General features: G+C 36.1%; 4 protein-coding genes across 9 annotated transcripts; all 4 read left to right on the top strand.

Moving 5' to 3' along the window:
- The first annotated feature begins 1,697 nt into the window (after positions 1–1,697).
- On the top strand, positions 1,698–9,070 carry LOC138208833 (CMRF35-like molecule 1). Of its 2 annotated transcripts, XM_069166991.1 has the most exons (15): positions 1,698–1,821; positions 2,041–2,124; positions 2,266–2,749; positions 2,985–3,317; positions 3,420–3,569; positions 4,023–4,139; positions 4,212–4,243; positions 5,194–5,283; positions 5,503–5,592; positions 5,728–6,211; positions 6,447–6,779; positions 6,882–7,031; positions 7,485–7,601; positions 7,674–7,705; positions 8,672–9,070. In XM_069166991.1, the coding sequence occupies exons 3-10, from the start codon at positions 2,713–2,715 to the stop codon at positions 5,824–5,826; spliced, it is 948 nt and encodes a 315-aa protein (XP_069023092.1). In that variant the 5' UTR covers positions 1,698–1,821; positions 2,041–2,124; positions 2,266–2,712; the 3' UTR covers positions 5,827–6,211; positions 6,447–6,779; positions 6,882–7,031; positions 7,485–7,601; positions 7,674–7,705; positions 8,672–9,070. The 2 variants fall into 2 exon arrangements, with proteins under 2 accessions (XP_069023092.1, XP_069023093.1); XM_069166992.1 differs by having other exon boundaries at positions 2,266–3,317; positions 5,503–5,586.
- LOC138208834 (CMRF35-like molecule 5) lies at positions 8,672–16,800 on the top strand. Its single transcript, XM_069166993.1, has 16 exons — positions 8,672–8,761; positions 8,981–9,070; positions 9,206–10,257; positions 10,366–10,509; positions 10,963–11,079; positions 11,152–11,183; positions 12,148–12,237; positions 12,457–12,546; positions 12,682–13,165; positions 13,401–13,733; positions 13,842–13,985; positions 14,439–14,555; positions 14,628–14,659; positions 15,623–15,712; positions 15,932–16,021; positions 16,157–16,800. Exons 9-16 carry the CDS (start codon positions 13,129–13,131, stop codon positions 16,253–16,255), a joined length of 942 nt encoding a protein of 313 aa, XP_069023094.1. The 5' UTR covers positions 8,672–8,761; positions 8,981–9,070; positions 9,206–10,257; positions 10,366–10,509; positions 10,963–11,079; positions 11,152–11,183; positions 12,148–12,237; positions 12,457–12,546; positions 12,682–13,128; the 3' UTR covers positions 16,256–16,800.
- On the top strand, positions 16,562–19,714 carry LOC138208835 (CMRF35-like molecule 3). Of its 4 annotated transcripts, none has more exons than XM_069166996.1 (8): positions 16,562–16,638; positions 16,874–17,206; positions 17,314–17,457; positions 17,911–18,006; positions 18,100–18,131; positions 19,082–19,171; positions 19,391–19,480; positions 19,616–19,714. In XM_069166996.1, the coding sequence occupies exons 1-8, from the start codon at positions 16,602–16,604 to the stop codon at positions 19,712–19,714; spliced, it is 921 nt and encodes a 306-aa protein (XP_069023097.1). In that variant the 5' UTR covers positions 16,562–16,601. The 4 variants fall into 4 exon arrangements, with proteins under 4 accessions (XP_069023097.1, XP_069023096.1, XP_069023095.1 ...); XM_069166995.1 differs by having other exon boundaries at positions 17,911–18,027; positions 19,391–19,474; XM_069166994.1 differs by having other exon boundaries at positions 17,911–18,027.
- Positions 19,715–20,026: 312 nt separating this feature from the next.
- On the top strand, positions 20,027–23,344 carry LOC138208832 (CMRF35-like molecule 1). 2 transcript variants are annotated; one of them, XM_069166989.1, is made up of 6 exons: positions 20,027–20,099; positions 20,335–20,667; positions 20,775–20,918; positions 21,666–21,761; positions 21,921–21,964; positions 22,443–23,344. In XM_069166989.1, exons 1-6 carry the CDS (start codon positions 20,063–20,065, stop codon positions 22,839–22,841), a joined length of 1,053 nt encoding a protein of 350 aa, XP_069023090.1. In that variant the 5' UTR covers positions 20,027–20,062; the 3' UTR covers positions 22,842–23,344. The 2 variants fall into 2 exon arrangements, with proteins under 2 accessions (XP_069023090.1, XP_069023091.1); XM_069166990.1 differs by lacking the exon at positions 20,335–20,667 and having other exon boundaries at positions 20,028–20,099.
- Positions 23,345–24,475: the final 1,131 nt, after the last annotated feature.

Genomic DNA, 24,475 nt, shown 5'->3' with positions numbered 1-24,475 from the left:
TGTGTGTGTGTGTGTGTGCATATGTGTGTTAAAGTTGTTTTAAGTTTAATGTGGCGAGAGAAGAAGGAAGAAAGTGAACTGAGCTTTGAAGTCTACACTTAGTTATAGCTATTTGTGAATCCTTGTAAATATGATCTACATTTACTTATGTTTTCTTTCTGGTGAGTTTCTTCTGTCTGCCACTATCTACACTTACTGTATTTGCTTCGTGTGTGATGCGTATGACCCTGAACTCCCCAATGTGAGGTGTGTGTGTGTGTGTGTGTGTGTGTGTGTGTGTGTGTGTGTGTGTGTGTGCGTGTGCGTGCGCGTGTGTCAGTGAGTGAAATTGACAACTTAAAGTAAGTTACTTTGACCATCACAAAAGATAAACAGATACATTTTTTTTTACAAAAGTTAGCATTGTTCAGTTTCTGTAATGTATAAAGAAAATTTTAAGTTTGTTCCTTTATTTCTACTTGTAGTTCTGTCACATACAGGCCCCTCGACACATGCTAAAACAGACACTGTTGCATCTACTGTGTCATTTCCTGTGTTACACCATGGGTTCAAGCAACTTGGATAACATAACTACTGCTGGTAGAAAGTGCACTCATTTAAACTTGATACATATGTTTGGTTTTTTTATTAAAATAGACATTGAGAATATGAATGATAGGTCAAAAGAGTTAATACTTCTTGATATGAAGACGTCCTGTAGTTTACCCATCTATGTATAAGAGGACATTTTCAAAAAATACACCAATGATTAAAAAAGAAAAAAAGATGAGAAACTACAATGACATAAACTTTGCTATTTAGTTATACTAAACTAGAAATTAAAAAAATAAGACAAAGCAGACTGACTCCAAATATGCTTTTTGGTTTTGAGTAAAAACAAAATGTTTCAGATTGATTAAAGGATGATCAAATTAACCTATGCTTAAAAAAAGATTACGAAAAAAACAAAACATGCATTGCGAAAAAAAAATGTCTTCAATAAATATTCACTTATACTGAAATGCAAGTTTTAAATTGTGGGAAGATTGATCTGTATAAGGGAACATGTGAAGAGTGAGCTGCAGTTAAAAGTTTAACGTGTTAACTGTTTCTCTATTTGGTCAGGATATGCACCATTTGTGTTTATTATACTCCTGCTGATGAACACCAGGAAGATGATATAGAGACAACACAGTAAAACAAAACAAAAACCTTCAAATAATATATTATATTACAGTGGCTATTGTGTCATGTCACCTCACTAATGTCCTGTGTTTTTCAAGCAATTCTGTCCAAAACAAAAAAAGAAGACAAAGGAGAGGTGAGTTTTTTCTATTTCTATTCTGAAATCATGGGGGTTGTTTTTTTTTAGTTCGATACAGGGAATAACATACCTAACAATGTAAAGCACTCATTTTGAGGCTTTAAATTTGTTTGTTTTGTTTTTTGTTTGCCTTCTTATTATATTTGTGTCCTGTTTAACTCTTTGTTCTCTTTCAGCATTACTGGTTTTATTGTTTTTTTTCTGGGCATCTGTCTGCCTTTGCATTACATTAAAATCTTCTTATCCAGATGGACATTTTTTTTTATACTTGCAACTGTTAACAAATGTGCGCTCCAGTTAACATGTTTCAAAAATGCATTGTCTTTCAATTTCAGTTGAATTTTATTACTGATTTTTGTATTTATTTTTGGTCAGTCTAATTCGGTACTTTCCCAGAAGCATCAATCAAATATGTTATAATCCCACAGAGTGCAGGTCCTGATGGAGTCTACCAATCCCTCCACCTATCGATGGAGGATAGAAACCAAGTGTACAGCACTCTCACGCCCACCAGAAGAGTATGTTACTGTGCACAATTTTGCACAATCACTGCAGCAGAAGCTATTCCATCAATATCATGCCACATCATGTAAAGGAATGTTGTGAAATTACAATTTAAAACAGAAGGAAGCTAACTGTCCGCAGCACTAACAGTAAAGCTATTTTGGTTCTCCTGTGAAAAACGTCACTATTTGATTTGACAAATTTAACATACAGAAAATCTTATGTTCCCACAGAGTGCAGGTCCTGATGGAGTCTATGAAATGCTCCACCCATCCACAATAGATCTAGACCATGTCTACAGCACTCTTAAACCCACCGTGAGGGTAAGGCACTTGAAACCACAATATTATCTTAGATTGGTCTAAACAATCCCACATTATTTGTTTAAACGTTCACTGAATGTATATTCTCCAAAGCTGCTGTCAAATGTTCCCATAATATTCTCTCTATTTTCTCAGAAAACAGATCTGCAGGGGACATCAGTGGATACAGGCAGTGGCTTTACATTAAAACATACTGGGAGCCAGTGTGAAGAGGCTGAAAAAGGAGTGATGTAATCTGCTTTTGGTTCTGATTGAAAGTTTTGCCGTTGAATTGTGTACAGTTTGGAGTCAGTCCATAGATTCCTGGTTTAGACAAGTAAAAGAGCAGCCACACCGAGTTGTGCTCAATTTATTTTAGTATCTGGTGAAATTCTGAAAGAAAAATGTTTCGTATATGTTTTGTCTTTTTGTTGGTTTTGTGTACACAGACTCTGGTTTTCTGTGGTGAGTTATATGTGTGCATGTGTAACAGAGAAAAGGGGAGAGATTCAATCTGTGAGAGTGTGAGAGGAAGGGGAAGTTAATAGTTCGTGGCTGAAGTGCAGCTCCTGCTTACTTGGTTTTTGTTGTCTTCTCCTCATCATGATGAAAACGTATCTGTGTGCTTGTCTTCTTTCTGGTAAGTTGACTTTGTCTGTCTTGTCAGTATTTGCACCTAAAGGAGCTTGTGTTTAAAAACTGTAGCTGTTAGAAAATGTGCTGTTTTGAATTTTGCTTTTGCAAAATGAGTCGTTTGATTTTTGAAAGTGCAATTTATAAAAAGGATCGATATTGAAAGAAATGTCTAAGTCTGAATTAATGCGTTCATTGTCACGATGACAACTTAAAAATGTTTCCTGTATTTCTACTTGTAGTTCTGACTCTTGTGGAGATGGAGACTCTCAACATAAAGGGCCATGTTGGGGAGAATGTAACTTTTCAATGCTCAGAATGGAATGTTTGGATCAGTGTAAGAACTAATGTTAAGTACTTTTGTGAAAGTCCATGCAGCGAAGAAAAACACATCATCATCAAAGCAGCTTTAGGATCTACTAACAATAAGGACAGAATACAGTTAACAAACAGAGGAAGAGTTTTATATGTAACCTTCACTAATCTCAAAAAGACTGACTCCAGAGAATATTATTGTGGACTTGAGAGAGTTGGTCTTGATGATTTCATAAAGGTGAATCTTGAAATTATAGATGGTAAGTTGATGCTTTTCATTTTGATTCCAACAAAATAGAAATCCTTTGTGAAGTAAAAATTTGGTTGGTTAATAAATTAATAAACTGTATATTCCTTCTCAGTTTCAGCTGCTCTTCCACGTCCCACAACACCTGCTGAAACAAAAACTGTTGCATCTACTGTGTCATTTACTGTTATAAACAGCTTCACCATGTCTTCAAGCAACTTGGACAACATAAATAATTTGCCGGCACCAGATGCTACTATGGCTGGTAAGAAATGCAATCATTTAAACTTTATACATGTTAGATGTTTATAAGAGGACATTTACAAACAACAAACTAATGAGAAAAACAACACAAACAACCAATTAAAAAGAAGAAAAGGCAGACTGGCACCATATATGCTTTTTGGTTTTGAGTGAAAACAAAATGTTTCAGTTTGATTAAAAGGATGATCAAATTAACCTCTATTTAACAAAGGACATCAACAATAAAACCTATATTTCCAAAAGTATTTCTTTACAAAATGTTAAGTTCAATTTAAGTTTCACTCGAGTTTTTTTTCTATAAATTCAGCTTTTGTGTTATATTGAAATGTTTAGTATTCACTGATAGTGAAATGTAACTTTTATATTGTGCAAAGATTGATCTTTATTCGAGAACATGTGAAGACTGAGCTGCAGTTAAAAGTTGAATGTGTTAATTGTTTCTCTCTTTGGCCAGGTTATGCACCATTTGTGATTATAGGTTTGGTTTTAATAACAGCGATATTGATGGTTCTACTGATGCTCATCAGGAAGATGATGAAGAGAAAACAGAGTGAGACAAATAACCCTTCAGGTAATGTTTTATACTACAGACTGGTTGTTGTATCATGTCACTTCACTAATGTCCTGTATGTTTTTCAAGCAGTTGTGTCCAGAACACAAGAAGACACTGGAGAGGTGAGTTTGTCTATTTTGATTTTTAAATCATGGAGTGTAGTTTCTTCTGTTTCTCTACAAGCAATACCGTACTTAACAACTTAAACCACTCATTTTGAGGGTACGGTTGTTGTTTTTTTACTGCATCGACACAGTATGAGACAGAGCTGTTATGTCCTGAACTCTTCTCGCAGTGCTTTCCAAGACAGAAGAACACCACTGAAATGAACCTTTCCATTTGCCAAACACCAAGCAACTTAAATTTGGGCGAGCCCAGTCTTGGTGTGAAAAGGTCCATCTCCTCAGATAAGGCCCATTTACATGAAACCAAATGTTTGCAAGAAGCATTACTCAGCGTCTCATCTATGGTCAATGAGTTTGAAGCAGTTACATCGTGCTATCTTCAGAGAAACACACTTGTTCTCTTTCCGACTTCTCTTATCGTCAACATCTGTTCAAAGAACTTGAGGTGGTAGTGACCCTCTGTAGATGTGACACAGGGACTGTATCTTGAGATGAGACGAGATGAAATTTGGTTATATGGCTGGTTTTATAACAAATTAGCTTTTTACATAAATAATCTTAATAAGTGATCTGTGTGAATTGTATTTACTGCCGAATCGTACTGCAGTTAAAGTATACACAAGCCTCGAAGGAAACCCTCTATTTCTTTGCCTTCTTATTATATTTGTGTCCTGTTTAACTCTTCATTCTCCTACAGCATTACTGGTTTTATTGGGTTTTTTTCTGGACATCTGTCTGCCTTTGCTTTACATTAAAATTTTCTTATCCAAATGGAATTTTTTTTGTTTGCAGCTGTTAACAAATATGCGCTCTTAGTTGACATGTTGCAAAAATGCATTGTCTTTTAATTTCAATAACATTTTATTGCTGATTTTGGTATTTACTTTTGGTCATTCTAATTCGGTACTTTCCCAGAAGCATAAATCAAATATGTTATAATCCCACAGAGTGCAGGTCCTGATGGAGTCTACCAATCCCTCCACCTATCGATGGAGGATAGAAACCAAGTGTACAGCACTCTCACGCCCACCAGAAGAGTATGTTACTGTGCACAATTTTGCACGATCATTGCAGCAGAAGCTATTCCATCAATATCATGCCACATCATGTAAAGGAATGTTGTGAAATTACAATTTAAAACAGAAGGAAGCTAACTGTCCGCAGCACTAACAGTAAAGCTATTTTGGTTCCCCTGTGAAAAACATCACTATTTGATTTGACAAATATAACATACAGAAAATCTTATGTTCCCACAGAGTGCAGGTCCTGATGGAGTCTATGAAATGCCCCACCCATCCACAATAGATCTAGACCATGTCTACAGCACTCTTAAACCCACCGTGAGTGTAAGGCACTTGAAACCACTATGTTGTCTTAGATTGGTCTAAACAATCCCACATTATTTGTTTAAATGTTCACTGAATGTATATTCTCCAAAGCTGCTGTCAAATGTTCCCATAATATTCTCTCTATTTTCTCAGAAAACAGATCTGCAGGGGACATCAGTGGATACAGGCAGTGGCTTTACATTAAAACATACTGGGAGCCAGTGTGAAGAGGCTGAAAAAGGAGTGATGTAATCTGCTTTTGGTTCTGATTGAAAGTTTTGCCGTTGAATTGTGTACAGTTTGGAGTCAGTCCATAGATTCCTGGTTTAGACAAGTAAAAGAGCAGCCACACCGAGTTGCGCTCAATTTATTTTAGTATCTGGTGAAATTCTGAAAGAAAAATGTTTCGTATATGTTTTGTCTTTTTGTTGGTTTTGTGTACACAGACTCTGGTTTTCTGTGGTGAGTTATATGTGTGCATGTGTAACAGAGAAAAGGGGAGAGATTCAATCTGTGAGAGTGTGAGAGGAAGGGGAAGTTAATAGTTCGTGGCTGAAGTGCAGCTCCTGCTTACTTGGTTTTTGTTGTCTTCTCCTCATCATGATGAAAACGCATCTGTGTGCTTGTCTTCTTTCTGGTAAGTTGACTTTGTCTGTCTTGTCAGTATTTGCACCTAAAGGAGCTTGTGTTTAAAAACTGTAGCTGTTAGAAAATGTGCTGTTTTGAATTTTGCTTTTGCAAAATGAGTCGTTTGATTTTTGAAAGTGCAATTTATAAAAAGGATCGATATTGAAAGAAATGTCTAAGTCTGAATTAATGCGTTCATTGTCACGATGACAACTTAAAAATGTTTCCTGTATTTCTACTTGTAGTTCTGACTCTTGTGGAGATGGAGACTCTCAACATAAAGGGCCATGTTGGGGAGAATGTAACTTTTCAATGCTCAGAATGGAATACTTGGATCAGTGTAAGAACTAATGTTAAGTACTTTTGTGAAAGTCCATGCAGCGAAGAAAAACACATCATCATCAAAGCAGCTTTAGGATCTACTAACAATAAGGACAGAATACAGTTAACAAACAGAGGAAGAGTTTTATATGTAACCTTCACTAATCTCAAAAAGACCGACTCCAGAGAATATTATTGTGGACTTGAGAGAGTTGGTCTTGATGATTTCATAAAGGTGAATCTTGAAATTATAGATGGTAAGTTGATGCTTTTCATTTTGATTCCAACAAAATAGAAATCCTTTGTGAAGTAAAAATTTGGTTGGTTAATAAATTAATAAACTGTATATTCCTTCTCAGTTTCAGCTGCTCTTCCACGTCCCACAACACCTGCTGAAACAAAAACTGTTGCATCTACTGTGTCATTTACTGTTATAAACAGCTTCACCATGTCTTCAAGCAACTTGGACAACATAAATAATTTGCCGGCACCAGATGCTACTATGGCTGGTAAGAAATGCAATCATTTAAACTTTATACATGTTAGATGTTTATAAGAGGACATTTACAAACAACAAACTAATGAGAAAAACAACACAAACAACCAATTAAAAAGAAGAAAAGGCAGACTGGCACCATATATGCTTTTTGGTTTTGAGTGAAAACAAAATGTTTCAGTTTGATTAAAAGGATGATCAAATTAACCTCTATTTAACAAAGGACATCAACAATAAAACCTATATTTCCAAAAGTATTTCTTTACAAAATGTTAAGTTCAATTTAAGTTTCACTCGAGTTTTTTTTCTATAAATTCAGCTTTTGTGTTATATTGAAATGTTTAGTATTCACTGATAGTGAAATGTAACTTTTATATTGTGCAAAGATTGATCTTTATTCGAGAACATGTGAAGACTGAGCTGCAGTTAAAAGTTGAATGTGTTAATTGTTTCTCTCTTTGGCCAGGTTATGCACCATTTGTGATTATAGGTTTGGTTTTAATAACAGCGATATTGATGGTTCTACTGATGCTCATCAGGAAGATGATGAAGAGAAAACAGAGTGAGACAAATAACCCTTCAGGTAATGTTTTATACTACAGACTGGTTGTTGTATCATGTCACTTCACTAATGTCCTGTATGTTTTTCAAGCAGTTGTGTCCAGAACACAAGAAGACACTGGAGAGGTGAGTTTGTCTATTTTGATTTTTAAATCATGGAGTGTAGTTTCTTCTGTTTCTCTACAAGCAATACCATACTTAACAACTTAAACCACTCATTTTGAGGGTACGGTTGTTGTTTTTTTACTGCATCGACACAGTATGAGACAGAGCTGTTATGTCCTGAACTCTTCTCGCAGTGCTTTCCAAGACAGAAGAACACCACTGAAATGAACCTTTCCATTTGCCAAACACCAAGCAACTTAAATTTGGGCGAGCACAGTTTTGTCGTGAAAAGGTCCATCTCCTCAGATAAGGCCCATTTACATGAAACCAAATGTTTGCAAGAAGCATTACTCAGCGTCTCATCTATGGTCAATGAGTTTGAAGCAGTTACATCATGCTATCTTCAGAGAAACACACTTGTTCTCTTTCCGACTTCTCTTATCTTCAACATCTGTTCAAAGAACTTGAGGTGGTAGTGACCCTCTGTAGATGTGGCACAGGGACTGTATCTTGAGACGAGACGAGATGAGATGAGACGAGATGAAATTTGGTTACATGGCTGGTTATATAACAAATTAGCTTTTTACATAAATAATCTTAATAAGTGATCTGTGTGAATTGTATTTACTGCCGAATCGTACTGCAGTTAAAGTATACACAAGCCTCTAAGGAAACCCTCTCTTTGTTTGCCTTCTTATTATATTTGTGTCCTGTTTAACTCTTCATTCTCTTTCAGCATTACTGGTTTTATTGGGTTTTTTTTCTGGGCATCTGTCTGCCTTTGCTTTACATTAAAATCTTCTTGTCCAGATGGAATTTTTTTTGCTTGCAGCTGTTAACAAAAGTGCGCTCTTAGTTGACATGTTGCAAAAATGCATTGTCTTTTAATTTCAATAACATTTTATTGCTGATTTTGGTATTTATTTTTGGTCATTCTAATTCGGTACTTTCCCAGAAGCATCAATCAAATATGTTATAATCCCACAGAGTGCAGGTCCTGATGGAGTCTACCAATCCCTCCACCTATCGATGGAGGATAGAAACCAAGTGTACAGCACTCTCACGCCCACCAGAAGAGTATGTTACTGTGCACAATTTTGCACGATCACTGCAGCAGAAGCTATTCCATCAATATCATGCCACATCATGTAAAGGAATGTTGTGAAATTACAATTTAAAACAGAAGGAAGCTAACTGTCCGCAGCACTAAAAGTAAAGCTATTTTGGTTCCCCTGTGAAAAACATCACTATTTGATTTGACAAATATAACATACAGAAAATCTTATGTTCCCACAGAGTGCAGGTCCTGATGGAGTCTATGAAATGCTCCACCCATCCACAATAGATCTAGACCATGTCTATAGCACTCTTAAACCCACCGTGAGGGTAAGGCACTTGAAACCACTATGTTGTCTTAGATTGGTCTAAACAATCCCACATTATTTGTTTAAACGTTCACTGAATGTATATTCTCCAAAGCTGCTGTCAAATGTTCCCATAATATTCTCTCTATTTTCTCAGAAAACAGATCTGCAGGGAACATCAGTGGATACAGGCAGTGGCTTTACATTAAAACATACTGGGAGCCAGTGTGAAGAGGCTGAAAAAGGAGTGATGTAATCTGCTTTTGGTTCTGATTGAAAGTTTTGCCGTTGAATTGTGTACAGTTTGGAGTCAGTCCATAGATTCCTGGTTTAGACAAGTAAAAGAGCAGCCACACCGAGTTGCGCTCAATTTATTTTAGTATCTGGTGAAATTCTGAAAGAAAAATGTTTCGTATATGTTTTGTCTTTTTGTTGGTTTTGTGTACACAGACTCTTGTTTTCTGTGGTGAGTTATATGTGTGCATGCGTAACAGAGAAAAGGGAGGAGCTTCAATCTGTGAGAGTGTGAGAGGAAGGGGAAGTTAATAGTTCGTGGCTGAAGTGCAGCTCCTGCTTACTTGGTTTTTGTTGTCTTCTCCTCATCATGATAAAAACGTATCTGTTTGCTTGTCTTCTTTCTGGTAAGTTGACTTTGTCTGTCTTGTCAGTATTTGCACCTAAAGGAGCTTGTGTTTAAAAACTGTAGCTGTTAGAAAATATGCTGTTTTGAGTTTTGCTTTTGCAAAATGAGTCGTTTGATTTTTGAAAGTGCGATTTATAAAAAGGATCGATATTAAGAGAAATGTCTCAGTCTGAATTAATGCGTTCATTGTCACGATGACAACTTAAAAATGTTTCCTGTATTTCTACTTGTAGTTCTGACTCTTGTGGAGATGGAGACTCTCAACATAAAGGGCCATGTTGGGGAGAATGTAACTTTTCAATGCTCAGAATGGAATGTTTGGATCAGTGTAAGAACTAATGTTAAGTACTTTTGTGAAAGTCCATGCAGCGAAGAAAAACACATCATCATCAAAGCAGCTTCAGGATCTACTAACAATAAGGACAGAATACAGTTAACAAACAGAGGAAGAGTTTTACATGTAACCTTCACTAATCTCAAAAAGACCGACTCCAAAGAATATTATTGTGGACTTGAGAGAGTTGGTGTTGATGATTTCATAAAGGTGAATCTTGAAGTTATAGATGGTAAGTTGATGCTTTTCATTTCGATTCCAACAAAATAGAAATCCTTTGTGAAGTAAAAATTTGGTTGGTTAATAAATTAATAAAATGTGTATTCCTTCTCATTTTCAGCTGCTCTTCTACGTCCCACAACACCTGCTGAAACAAAAACTGTTGCATCTACTGTGTCATTTACTGTTATAAACAGCTTCACCATGTCTTCAAGCAACTTGGACAACATAAATAATTTGCCGGCACCAGATGCTACTATGGCTGGTAAGAAATGCAATCATTTAAACTTTATACATGTTAGATGTTTATAAGAGGACATTTACAAACAACAAACTAATGAGAAAAACAACACAAACAACCAATTAAAAAGAAGAAAAGGCAGACTGGCACCATATATGCTTTTTGGTTTTGAGTGAAAACAAAATGTTTCAGTTTGATTAAAAGGATGATCAAATTAACCTCTATATAACAAAGGACATCAACAATAAAACCTATATTTCCAAAAGTATTTCTTTACAAAATGTTAAGTTCAATTTAAGTTTCACTCGAGTTTTTTTTCTATAAATTCAGCTTTTGTGTTTTATTGAAATGTTTAGTATTCACTGATAGTGAAATGTAACTTTTATATTGTGCAAAGATTGATCTTTATTCGAGAACATGTGAAGACTGAGCTGCAGTTAAAAGTTGAATGTGTTAATTGTTTCTCTCTTTGGCCAGGTTATGCACCATTTGTGATTATAGGTTTGGTTTTAATAACAGCGATATTGATGGTTCTACTGATGCTCATCAGGAAGATGATGAAGAGAAAACAGAGTGAGACAAATAACCCTTCAGGTAATGTTTTATACGACAGACTGGTTGTTGTATCATGTCACTTCACTAATGTCCTGTATGTTTTTCAAGCAGTTGTGTCCAGAAAACAAGAAGACACTGGAGAGGTGAGTTTGTCTATTTTGATTTTTAAATCATGGAGTGTAGTTTCTTCTGTTTCTCTACAAGCAATACCATACTTAACAACTTAAACCACTCATTTTGAGGGTACGGTTGTTGTTTTTTTACTGCATCGACACAGTATGAGACAGAGCTGTTATGTCCTGAACTCTTCTCGCAGTGCTTTCCAAGACAGAAGAACACCACTGAAATGAATCTTTCCATTTGCCAAACACCAAGCAACTTAAATTTGGGCGAGCACAGTTTTGTCGTGAAAAGGTCCATCTCCTCAGATAAGGCCCATTTACATGAAACCAAATGTTTGCAAGAAGCATTACTCAGCGTCTCATCTATGGTCAATGAGTTTGAAGCAGTTACATCGTGCTATCTTCAGAGAAACACTTGTTCTCTTTCCGACTTCTCTTATCTTCAACATCTGTTCAAAGAACTTGAGGTGGTAGTGACCCTCTGTAGATGTGGCACAGGGACTGTATCTTGAGACGAGACGAGATGAGATGAGACGAGATGAAATTTGGTTACATGGCTGGTTTTATAACAAATTAGCTTTTTACATAAATAATCTTAATAAGTGATCTGTGTGAATTGTATTTACTGCCGAATCGTACTGCAGTTAAAGTATACACAAGCCTCGAAGGAAACCCTCTATTTCTTTGCCTTCTTATTATATTTGTGTCCTGTTTAACTCTTCATTCTCTTTCAGCATTACTGGTTTTATTGGGGTTTTTTTCTGGGCATCTGTCTGCCTTTGCTTTACATTAAAATCTTCTTGTCCAGATGGAATTTTTTTTGCTTGCAGCTGTTAACAAAAGTGCGCTCTTAGTTGACATGTTGCAAAAATGCATTGTCTTTTAATTTCAATAACATTTTATTGCTGATTTTGGTATTTATTTTTGGTCATTCTAATTCGGTACTTTCCCAGAAGCATCAATCAAATATGTTATAATCCCACAGAGTGCAGGTCCTGATGGAGTCTACCAATCCCTCCACCTATCGATGGAGGATAGAAACCAAGTGTACAGCACTCTCACGCCCACCAGAAGAGTATGTTACTGTGCACAATTTTGCACGATCACTGCAGCAGAAGCTATTCCATCAATATCATGCCACATCATGTAAAGGAATGTTGTGAAATTACAATTTAAAACAGAAGGAAGCTAACTGTCCGCAGCACTAAAAGTAAAGCTATTTTGGTTCCCCTGTGAAAAACATCACTATTTGATTTGACAAATATAACATACAGAAAATCTTATGTTCCCACAGAGTGCAGGTCCTGATGGAGTCTATGAAATGCTCCACCCATCCACAATAGATCTAGACCATGTCTATAGCACTCTTAAACCCACCGTGAGGGTAAGGCACTTGAAACCACTATGTTGTCTTAGATTGGTCTAAACAATCCCACATTATTTGTTTAAACGTTCACTGAATGTATATTCTCCAAAGCTGCTGTCAAATGTTCCCATAATATTCTCTCTATTTTCTCAGAAAACAGATCTGCAGGGAACATCAGTGGATACAGGCAGTGGCTTTACATTAAAACATACTGGGAGCCAGTGTGAAGAGGCTGAAAAAGGAGTGATGTAATCTGCTTTTGGTTCTGATTGAAAGTTTTGCCGTTGAATTGTGTACAGTTTGGAGTCAGTCCATAGATTCCTGGTTTAGACAAGTAAAAGAGCAGCCACACCGAGTTGCGCTCAATTTATTTTAGTATCTGGTGAAATTCTGAAAGAAAAATGTTTCGTATATGTTTTGTCTTTTTGTTGGTTTTGTGTACACAGACTCTTGTTTTCTGTGGTGAGTTATATGTGTGCATGCGTAACAGAGAAAAGGGAGGAGCTTCAATCTGTGAGAGTGTGAGAGGAAGGGGAAGTTAATAGTTCGTGGCTGAAGTGCAGCTCCTGCTTACTTGGTTTTTGTTGTCTTCTCCTCATCATGATAAAAACGTATCTGTTTGCTTGTCTTCTTTCTGGTAAGTTGACTTTGTCTGTCTTGTCAGTATTTGCACCTAAAGGAGCTTGTGTTTAAAAACTGTAGCTGTTAGAAAATATGCTGTTTTGAGTTTTGCTTTTGCAAAATGAGTCGTTTGATTTTTGAAAGTGCGATTTATAAAAAGGATCGATATTAAGAGAAATGTCTCAGTCTGAATTAATGCGTTCATTGTCACGATGACAACTTAAAAATGTTTCCTGTATTTCTACTTGTAGTTCTGACTCTTGTGGAGATGGAGACTCTCAACATAAAGGGCCATGTTGGGGAGAATGTAACTTTTCAATGCTCAGAATGGAATGTTTGGATCAGTGTAAGAACTAATGTTAAGTACTTTTGTGAAAGTCCATGCAGCGAAGAAAAACACATCATCATCAAAGCAGCTTCAGGATCTACTAACAATAAGGACAGAATACAGTTAACAAACAGAGGAAGAGTTTTACATGTAACCTTCACTAATCTCAAAAAGACCGACTCCAAAGAATATTATTGTGGACTTGAGAGAGTTGGTGTTGATGATTTCATAAAGGTGAATCTTGAAGTTATAGATGGTAAGTTGATGCTTTTCATTTCGATTCCAACAAAATAGAAATCCTTTGTGAAGTAAAAATTTGGTTGGTTAATAAATTAATAAAATGTGTATTCCTTCTCATTTTCAGCTGCTCTTCTACGTCCCACAACACCTGCTGAAACAAAAACTGTTGCATCTACTGTGTCATTTACTGTTATAAACAGCTTCACCATGTCTTCAAGCAACTTGGACAACATAAATAATTTGCCGGCACCAGATGCTACTATGGCTGGTAAGAAATGCAATCATTTAAACTTTATACATGTTAGATGTTTATAAGAGGACATTTACAAACAACAAACTAATGAGAAAAACAACACAAACAACCAATTAAAAAGAAGAAAAGGCAGACTGGCACCATATATGCTTTTTGGTTTTGAGTGAAAACAAAATGTTTCAGTTTGATTAAAAGGATGATCAAATTAACCTCTATATAACAAAGGACATCAACAATAAAACCTATATTTCCAAAAGTATTTCTTTACAAAATGTTAAGTTCAATTTAAGTTTCACTCGAGTTTTTTTTCTATAAATTCAGCTTTTGTGTTTTATTGAAATGTTTAGTATTCACTGATAGTGAAATGTAACTTTTATATTGTGCAAAGATTGATCTTTATTCGAGAACATGTGAAGACTGAGCTGCAGTTAAAAGTTGAATGTGTTAATTGTTTCTCTCTTTGGCCAGGTTATGCACCATTTGTGATTATAGGTTTGGTTTTAATAACAGCGATATTGATGGTTCTACTGATGCTCATCAGGAAGATGATGAAGAGAAAACAGAGTGAGACAAATAACCCTTCAGGTAATGTTTTATACGACAGACTGGTTGTTGTATCATGTCACTTCACTAATGTCCTGTATGTTTTTCAAGCAGTTGTGTCCAGAAAACAAGAAGACACTGGAGAGGTGAGTTTGTCTATTTTGATTTTTAAATCATGGAGTGTAGTTTCTTCTGTTTCTCTACAAGCAATACCATACTTAACAACTTAAACCACTCATTTTGAGGGTACGGTTGTTGTTTTTTTACTGCATCGACACAGTATGAGACAGAGCTGTTATGTCCTGAACTCTTCTCGCAGTGCTTTCCAAGACAGAAGAACACCACTGAAATGAATCTTTCCATTTGCCAAACACCAAGCAACTTAAATTTGGGCGAGCACAGTTTTGTCGTGAAAAGGTCCATCTCCTCAGATAAGGCCCATTTACATGAAACCAAATGTTTGCAAGAAGCATTACTCAGCGTCTCATCTATGGTCAATGAGTTTGAAGCAGTTACATCGTGCTATCTTCAGAGAAACACTTGTTCTCTTTCCGACTTCTCTTATCTTCAACATCTGTTCAAAGAACTTGAGGTGGTAGTGACCCTCTGTAGATGTGGCACAGGGACTGTATCTTGAGACGAGACGAGATGAGATGAGACGAGATGAAATTTGGTTACATGGCTGGTTTTATAACAAATTAGCTTTTTACATAAATAATCTTAATAAGTGATCTGTGTGAATTGTATTTACTGCCGAATCGTACTGCAGTTAAAGTATACACAAGCCTCGAAGGAAACCCTCTATTTCTTTGCCTTCTTATTATATTTGTGTCCTGTTTAACTATTCATTCTCCTACAGCATAACTGGTTTTATTGGGTTTTTTTCTGGACATCTGTCTGCCTTTGCTTTACATTAAAATCTTCTTATCCAAATGGAATTTTTTTTGTTTGCAGCTGTTAACAAATATGCGCTCTTAGTTGACATGTTGCAAAAATGCATTGTCTTTCAATTTCAATAACATTTTATTGCTGATTTTGGTATTTATTTTTGGTCATTCTAATTCGGTACTTTCCCAGAAGCATAAATCAAATATGTTATAATCCCACAGAGTGCAGGTCCTGATGGAGTCTACCAATCCCTCCACCTATCGATGGAGGATAGAAACCAAGTGTACAGCACTCTCACGCCCACCAGAAGAGTATGTTACTGTGCACAATTTTGCACGATCATTGCAGCAGAAGCTATTCCATCAATATCATGCCACATCATGTAAAGGAATGTTGTGAAATTACAATTTAAAACAGAAGGAAGCTAACTGTCCGCAGCACTAACAGTAAAGCTATTTTGGTTCCCCTGTGAAAAACATCACTATTTGATTTGACAAATATAACATACAGAAAATCTTATGTTCCCACAGAGTGCAGGTCCTGATGGAGTCTATGAAATGCCCCACCCATCCACAATAGATCTAGACCATGTCTACAGCACTCTTAAACCCACCGTGAGTGTAAGGCACTTGAAACCACTATGTTGTCTTAGATTGGTCTAAACAATCCCACATTATTTGTTTAAATGTTCACTGAATGTATATTCTCCAAAGCTGCTGTCAAATGTTCCCATAATATTCTCTCTATTTTCTCAGAAAACAGATCTGCAGGGGACATCAGTGGATACAGGCAGTGGCTTTACATTAAAACATACTGGGAGCCAGTGTGAAGAGGCTGAAAAAGGAGTGATGTAATCTGCTTTTGGTTCTGATTGAAAGTTTTGCCGTTGAATTGTGTACAGTTTGGAGTCAGTCCATAGATTCCTGGTTTAGACAAGTAAAAGAGCAGCCACAGCGAGTTGTGCTCAATTTATTTTAGTATCTGGTGAAATTCTGAAAGAAAAATGTTTCGTATATGTTTTGTCTTTTTGTTGGTTTTGTGTACACAGACTGGTTTTCTGTGGTGAGTTATATGTGTGCATGTGTAACAGAGAAAAGGGAGGAGCTTCAATCTGTGAGAGGGTGAGTCGAAGGGGAAGTTAACAGTTAGTGGCTGAAGTGCAGCTCCTGCTTACTTGGTTTTTGTTGTCTTCTCCTCATCATGATGAAAACGTATCTGTGTGCTTGTCTTCTTTCTGGTAAGTTGACTTTGTCTGTCTTGTCAGTATTTGCACCTAAAGGAGCTTGTGTTTAAAAACTGTAGCTGTTAGAAAATATGCTGTTTTGAATTTTGCTTTTGCAAAATGAGTCGTGTGATTTTTGAAAGTGCAATTTATTAAAAGGATCGATATTAAAAGAAATGTCTAAGTCTGAATTAATGTGTTCATTGTCACGATGACAACTTAAAAATGTTTCCTGTATTTCTACTTGTAGTTCTGACTCTTGTGGAGATGGAGACTCTCAACATAACTGGCCATGTTGGGGAGAATGTAACTTTTCAATGCTCAGAATGGAATACTTGGATCAATGTAAGAACTAATGTTAAGTACTTTTGTGAAAGTCCATGCACCGAAGAAAAACACATCATCATCAAAGCAGCTTTAGGATCTACTAACAATATGGACAGAATACAGTTAGTGAACAAAGGAACAGTTTTACATGTAACCTTCACTAATCTCAAAAAGACCGACTCCAGAGAATATTATTGTGGAGTTGAGAGAGTTGGTGTTGATGATTTCATAAAGGTGAATCTTGAAGTTATAGATGGTAAGTTGATGCTTTTCATTTTGATTCCAACAAAATAGAAATCCTTTGTGAAGTAAAAATTTGGTTGGTTAATAAATTAATAACTGTGTATTCCTTCTCATTTTCAGCTGCTCTTCTACGTCCCACAACACCTGCTGAAACAAAAACTGTTGCATCTACTGTGTCATTTACTGTTGTAAACAGCTTCACCATGTCTTCAAGCAACTTGGACAACATAAATAATTTGACTGCACCAGATGCTACTATGGCTGGTAAGAAATGCAATCATTTAAACTTTATACATGTTAGATGTTTATAAGAGGACATTTACAAACAACAAACTAATGAGAAAAACAACACAAACAACCAATTAAAAAGAAGAAAAGGCAGACTGGCACCATATATGCTTTTTGGTTTTGAGTGAAAACAAAATGTTTCAGTTTGATTAAAAGGATGATCAAATTAACCTCTATTTAACAAAGGACATCAACAATAAAACCTATATTTCCAAAAGTATTTCTTTACAAAATGTTAAGTTCAATTTAAGTTTCACTCGAGTTTTTTTTCTATAAATTCAGCTTTTGTGTTTTATTGAAATGTTTAGTATTCACTGACAGTGAAATGTAACTTTTATATTGTGCAAAGATTGATCTTTATTCGAGAACATGTGAAGACTGAGCTGCAGTTAAAAGTTGAATGTGTTAATTGTTTCTCTCTTTGGCCAGGTTATGCACCATTTGTGATTATAGGTTTGGTTTTAATAACAGCGATATTGATGGTTCTACTGATGCTCATCAGGAAGATGATGAAGAGAAAACAGAGTGAGACAAATAACCCTTCAGGTAATGTTTTATACGACAGACTGGTTGTTGTATCATGTCACTTCACTAATGTCCTGTATGTTTTTCAAGCAGTTGTGTCCAGAACACAAGAAGACACTGGAGAGGTGAGTTTGTCTATTTTGATTTTTAAATCATGGAGTGTAGTTTCTTCTGTTTCTCTACAAGCAATACCATACTTAACAACTTAAACCACTCATTTTGAGGGTACGGTTGTTGTTTTTTTACTGCATCGACACAGTATGAGACAGAGCTGTTATGTCCTGAACTCTTCTCGCAGTGCTTTCCAAGACAGAAGAACACCACTGAAATGAATCTTTCCATTTGCCAAACACCAAGCAACTTAAATTTGGGCGAGCCCAGTCTTGGTGTGAAAAGGTCCATCTCCTCAGATAAGGCCCATTTACATGAAACCAAATGTTTGCAAGAAGCATTACTCAGCGTCTCATCTATGGTCAATGAGTTTGAAGCAGTTACATCGTGCTATCTTCAGAGAAACACACTTGTTCTCTTTCCGACTTCTCTTATCGTCAACATCTGTTCAAAGAACTTGAGGTGGTAGTGACCCTCTGTAGATGTGACACAGGGACTGTATCTTGAGATGAGACGAGATGAAATTTGGTTATATGGCTGGTTTTATAACAAATTAGCTTTTTACATAAATAATCTTAATAAGTGATCTGTGTGAATTGTATTTACTGCCGAATCGTACTGCAGTTAAAGTATACACAAGCCTCGAAGGAAACCCTCTATTTCTTTGCCTTCTTATTATATTTGTGTCCTGTTTAACTCTTCATTCTCCTACAGCATAACTGGTTTTATTGGTTTTTTTTCTGGACATCTGTCTGCCTTTGCTTTACATTAAAATCTTCTTATCCAGATGGAATTTTTTTTGTTTGCAGCTGTTAACAAATATGCGCTCTTAGTTGACATGTTGCAAAAATGCATTGTCTTTTAATTTCAATAACATTTTATTGCTGATTTTGGTATTTACTTTTGGTCATTCTAATTCGGTACTTTCCCAGAAGCATAAATCAAATATGTTATAATCCCACAGAGTGCAGGTCCTGATGGAGTCTACCAATCCCTCCACCTATCGATGGAGGATAGAAACCAAGTGTACAGCACTCTCACGCCCACCAGAAGAGTATGTTACTGTGCACAATTTTGCACGATCACTGCAGCAGAAGCTATTCCATCAATATCATGCCACATCATGTAAAGGAATGTTGTGAAATTACAATTTAAAACAGAAGGAAGCTAACTGTCCGCAGCACTAACAGTAAAGCTATTTTGGTTCCCCTGTGAAAAACATCACTATTTGATTTGACAAATATAACATACAGAAAATCTTATGTTCCCACAGAGTGCAGGTCCTGATGGAGTCTATGAAATGCCCCACCCATCCACAATAGATCTAGACCATGTCTACAGCACTCTTAAACCCACCGTGAGTGTAAGGCACTTGAAACCACTATGTTGTCTTAGATTGGTCTAAACAATCCCACATTATTTGTTTAAATGTTCACTGAATGTATATTCTCCAAAGCTGCTGTCAAATGTTCCCATAATATTCTCTCTATTTTCTCAGAAAACAGATCTGCAGGGGACATCAGTGGATACAGGCAGTGGCTTTACATTAAAACATACTGGGAGCCAGTGTGAAGAGGCTGAAAAAGGAGTGATGTAATCTGCTTTTGGTTCTGATTGAAAGTTTTGCCGTTGAATTGTGTACAGTTTGGAGTCAGTCCATAGATTCCTGGTTTAGACAAGTAAAAGAGCAGCCACAGCGAGTTGTGCTCAATTTATTTTAGTATCTGGTGAAATTCTGAAAGAAAAATGTTTCGTATATGTTTTGTCTTTTTGTTGGTTTTGTGTACACAGACTCTGGTTTTCTGTGGTGAGTTATATGTGTGCATGCGTAACAGAGAAAAGGGAGGAGCTTCAATCTGTGAGAGGGTGAGAGGAAGGGGAAGTTAACAGTTAGTGGCTGAAGTGCAGCTCCTGCTTACTTGGTTTTTGTTGTCTTCTCCTCATCATGATAAAAACATATCTGTGTGCTTGTCTTCTTTCTGGTAAGTTGACTTTATCTGTCTTGTCAGTATTTGCACCTAAAGGAGCTTGTGTTTAAAAACTGTAGCTGTTAGAAAATGTGCTGGTTTGAGTTTTGCTTTTGCAAAATGAATCGTTTGATTTTTGAAAGTGCAAATAATAAAAAGGATCGATATTGAAAGAAATGTCTCAGTCTGAATTAATGCGTTCATTGTCACGATGACAACTTAAAAATGTTTCCTGTATTTCTACTTGTAGTTCTGACTCTTGTGGAGATGGAGACTCTCATAATAAAGGGCCATGTTGGGGAGAATGTAACTTTTCAATGCTCAGAATGGAATACTTGGATCAGTGTAAGAACTAATGTTAAGTACTTTTGTGAAAGTCCATGCAGCGAAGAAAAACACATCATCATCAAAGCAGCTTTAGGATCTACTAACAATAAGGACAGAATACAGTTAACAAACAGAGGAAGAGTTTTACATGTAACCTTCACTAATCTCAAAAAGACCGACTCCAGAGAATATTATTGTGGAGTTGAGAGAGTTGGTGTTGATGATTTCATAAAGGTGAATCTTGAAGTTATAGATGGTAAGTTGATGCTTTTCATTTTGATTCCAACAAAATAGAAATCCTTTGTGAAGTAAAAATTTGGTTGGTTAATAAATTAATAACTGTGTATTCCTTCTCATTTTCAGCTGCTCTTCTACGTCCCACAACACCTGCTGAAACAAAAACTGTTGCATCTACTGTGTCATTTACTGTTATAAACAGCTTCACCATGTCTTCAAGCAACTTGGACAACATAAATAATTTGACTGCACCAGATGCTACTATGGCTGGTAAGAAATGCATTCATTTAAACTTTATACATATGTTAGATGTTTATAAGAGGACATTAACAAACAACAAACTAATGAGAAAAACAACACAAACAAACAATTAAAAAGAAGAAAAGGCGGACTGGCACCAAATATGCTTTTTGGTTTTGAGTGAAAACAAAATGTTTCAGTTTGATTAAAAGGATGATCAAATTAACCTCTATTTAAAAAAGGACAACAACCAAATGTACATATTTCCAAAACTATTTCTTTAATAAATCTTCATTTGATTTTAAGTTTGACTTTGATTTGTGTTATATTGAAAGCTGCAGTTAAAAGTTGAATAAACAGCTTCACCATGTCTTCAAGCAACTTAAGCAGCAAAGGTGACATGTCTGCGCCAGATGCTATGGTGTTTAACTGCATCAGCAACGCAACGAGCTGGTATGAAGCGTGATCATTCGGTTTTACACATATTTTATTGTTAAGTAAAATAGCAATGCAGAGTTTAGATAATATAGTGCTCTTGCAGTGGTGTCATCAACATGCTGATTCATATATTTTACTGATAATTTATAGATTTTATTCTGTCATGCAGTTACAGCAAATTAACACAGACAATATAGAAGGGTATCCTAAATGGTGTCAGAGTTTTAATAAATATCAATATCAATTGTTAAAGAGGATGTGTCAGAGCAAACAGCGCTAAGTGACGAGGTGTAAGAAAGCTTTTTTTTCTAACATCTTGCTCTTTTTCTCTTTTGGCAGGAAGTGTGCTCTATTTGTCTATTGGCGCTATTCTCATCTTTATAACCACACTGATCATCCTGTTTAAGTTCATGAGGACTGTGCAGAGACAGAAGAGTGAGACACACACACACACACACACCCACGCACGCACGCACGCACGCACGCACGCACACACACACACACACACACACACACATCACCACAGACATGACACACAGCGTGGCAACAATAGTAAATAAAAAATAAATGTTGTCCTTTTGTTTATGTTTTCAGAAGTTGTTTCAAGTGCTGATTTTCCACAAGAAGATGCACAACTGGTGAATTTGTTTGCTTTCATTTTATTTTCAAACCACTGACCATAGTTTTCTAAAAGCTACGTATGTTTTTATTACATAAAGCAATCTATATTTCAGTCATTACAGCAGCACAGCGTGTTGAAGAGAGATATTACAGCTCATAGTTTTGGTCTTTCAAGGCCATTAAATGATGACAAACATGTAAATTAATAAATGCACATTACAGTTATATCCTTCTAGTGATCACAACAAGTCTGCTAATCTTGATAACCCATATAACTGTCTGTCACTAAATTGCCCACAGCTGCATTCAGACAGATCAGAAAATGAATGGCTAAAATATTTTTGTCATCTTCAAAAACAAGATACCAACTGACGTTTAGTGGCTAGATTAATGATGTTTTAACACTGAAGTCTTTTTTTGTATTTGCTTGTCTGTATCTGAGTCTCATGCAATGTTTTCAATACTTCTCCTTTTCTCAATGTTTATGATTTTAAGGATTTTGAATATGATGAAATCAGACTTGAAGACCAGCAAACTCAGAGCCAACTTGCAGCTGTCTCGACTGCCCGCTTCTCTAAAGCCAACACTGACGTAGACCGGGACAGTCTCTACGCAAATTATTCTTATCTTCAAGAAGCTGATTTAGCAGCTGACGGGAATAATAAGTTTTCTTCCATTTCAGCTTCCTGCTATGAGGTTATTCCAAAAGGTGCATGTGCAGAGAGCAAAGTCCGAGATCTCTTGGATGACACGACATACTCTGTTGCTCAACTGTCCAAAGGGGAAACTGAAGACACCGAGCAATCTGAACTAACTCCACTCAAAAGCCATGAAGATGGCGCAATGTATTCCCTGGCTCAGCCACCACAGGCAAGCTCAAGATGGCAACAGTGATGCAAAAGGATGAAGAGGAAGATTATTTGATTATATATCTTTAAAAGAAATGTATAGATATAATGTATGTACTTAACAAAGTCATTACTTAAAGCCTCTGAATGCAGGATTCATCTTCCTATTCAGACTTAAAAGCACATTACCATTCAAGCAATCCTGCAATTCCATACATGTTGGACCCATACAGCCTTAAAAACTGTGGTTTGGCTTTCGATACTGACTCTAAGGATTTTAATAGTAACCATCACTTTACAGAAAGTGAATCTCAACTTGACAAACACGGAACAAAACATCAAAGGAAAAGTCACTTAATTTATATCCAGGCTTCTATCTGCTCCTGTCTGATTATCATTGTCTGCTTTGTGACTCTATTACTTGATGAAGCTGGTGTTATGTTAACTCAAATCATGCAAACTATGGATAAAGACTCATTCTCACTGAAAACATAAAGAAAACAAAATACATTGATGTTTAATAAAATGAAATATCCTAGACACTGTGAAGCTGCCTCGGGATTTTCTTTTGTGAATATTGTCCTCATTAGTAATTTACAATGTCATTTATTCAACCACTTTTTCAATTCAATTCAATTTTATTTATATAGCACCAAATCACAATGGGTTAATGCAGGTCACTTAACACAGCAAAGTCCTTCCAACAGAATTTTACAACATTACACAGAGGAAAACAACAATTTATATTTTATCTTATATTTCTATAATACATATATATATATACTGTATATACATATACAAAAGATTATCCAATACCAACTGGGCATGTGTGAAAAAGTATTAGCCATCATTTAGCTACTACAAAAAAAAAAACATTTCACAGTTTTGGAGAAAAAAAAGCATTTACATTTTTGCAGAGAATTAGATGACAATATCAGTATTATATGTGTCTATTAAGAAAGCAGTAGTGTAATTTAGCACCAAGACTTCTAAACTTCACTGATAATGAGGGACATAAGCAGAAATGTAAAATCAAGTTGAGTACCTAAGGAGCGGTAAGTGCAGTTTCCTGGCTGGGCACACTTCATGGGTCTTGTCATCTCATTGCAGTTTTCTGACAACCAGCGGAAACACCACAAAGTCCGTTTCATATAGTCATGTAAATGTAAAGCTAGCTATTCGCATATTTCAGGTTTCAAAATGGCACTTCACAAATGAACAGGTGTCGACACAGCTTGTTGTTGCAGGTAGTCCCTCCACCTATCATGTGACCGAACAACAACTGCGATGACTTTGTAACTGCAGAACTTTAATAACAGATAATACACAGATCGTTTGATGACTAAGAGAAAAATAAATACAACAAATGAAAAAGTAATGAAATAAATTAAGGAACTGATTTATGCCAAAGTCATGTAGAGCCAGTGCTTGAATGTTTGATGACTTTTTGATGCCTTTTTGTGCCAATATTTGGGTTCTTTCACCCTTTCCATATTCATACACACACACACACACACACACACACACACACACACACACACACACACACACACACACACAAACTTGTTTGTTTTAACCATCAGAACTAAATGCCTAACCTTAACTCCTACACTAACCCTGACCTTCACTTCCAGTAATTATAACTTTAACGCTGAAAACAAGTCTTTACCCTCAAAAAGA

This window comes from Embiotoca jacksoni, unplaced genomic scaffold (assembly GCF_022577435.1).
Source record: "Embiotoca jacksoni isolate LCO1_2020_lvr unplaced genomic scaffold, fEmbJac1.0.p SCAF_4, whole genome shotgun sequence".
Taxonomy (NCBI): domain Eukaryota; kingdom Metazoa; phylum Chordata; class Actinopteri; family Embiotocidae; genus Embiotoca; species Embiotoca jacksoni.
Note: the sequence above shows the minus strand (reverse complement) of the source record. Positions and strands in the feature narration are given on the sequence as shown.

What these genes read in the sequence shown, in the direction of transcription:
- LOC138208835 (XM_069166994.1), top strand. Translation starts at nt 16,602, where the DNA reads ATGATGAAAACGTATCTGTGTGCTTGTCTTCTTTCTG. An exon ending in ACCAGATGCTACTATGGCTG is followed by an intron (nt 17,458 to 17,910) that starts GTAAGAAATGCA and finishes CTCTTTGGCCAG; the next exon opens with GTTATGCACCATTTGTGATT. An exon ending in CTCTCACGCCCACCAGAAGA is followed by an intron (nt 19,172 to 19,390) that starts GTATGTTACTGT and finishes ATGTTCCCACAG; the next exon opens with AGTGCAGGTCCTGATGGAGT.
- LOC138208833 (XM_069166991.1), top strand. Translation starts at nt 2,713, where the DNA reads ATGATGAAAACGTATCTGTGTGCTTGTCTTCTTTCTG. An exon ending in GTGTGCTTGTCTTCTTTCTG is followed by an intron (nt 2,750 to 2,984) that starts GTAAGTTGACTT and finishes TTCTACTTGTAG; the next exon opens with TTCTGACTCTTGTGGAGATG. An exon ending in TGAGACAAATAACCCTTCAG is followed by an intron (nt 4,140 to 4,211) that starts GTAATGTTTTAT and finishes TTTTTCAAGCAG; the next exon opens with TTGTGTCCAGAACACAAGAA.
- LOC138208832 (XM_069166989.1), top strand. Translation starts at nt 20,063, where the DNA reads ATGATAAAAACATATCTGTGTGCTTGTCTTCTTTCTG. An exon ending in GTGTGCTTGTCTTCTTTCTG is followed by an intron (nt 20,100 to 20,334) that starts GTAAGTTGACTT and finishes TTCTACTTGTAG; the next exon opens with TTCTGACTCTTGTGGAGATG. An exon ending in GACTGTGCAGAGACAGAAGA is followed by an intron (nt 21,762 to 21,920) that starts GTGAGACACACA and finishes TTATGTTTTCAG; the next exon opens with AAGTTGTTTCAAGTGCTGAT.
- LOC138208834 (XM_069166993.1), top strand. Translation starts at nt 13,129, where the DNA reads ATGATAAAAACGTATCTGTTTGCTTGTCTTCTTTCTG. An exon ending in GAATCTTGAAGTTATAGATG is followed by an intron (nt 13,734 to 13,841) that starts GTAAGTTGATGC and finishes TCTCATTTTCAG; the next exon opens with CTGCTCTTCTACGTCCCACA. An exon ending in ACCAGATGCTACTATGGCTG is followed by an intron (nt 13,986 to 14,438) that starts GTAAGAAATGCA and finishes CTCTTTGGCCAG; the next exon opens with GTTATGCACCATTTGTGATT.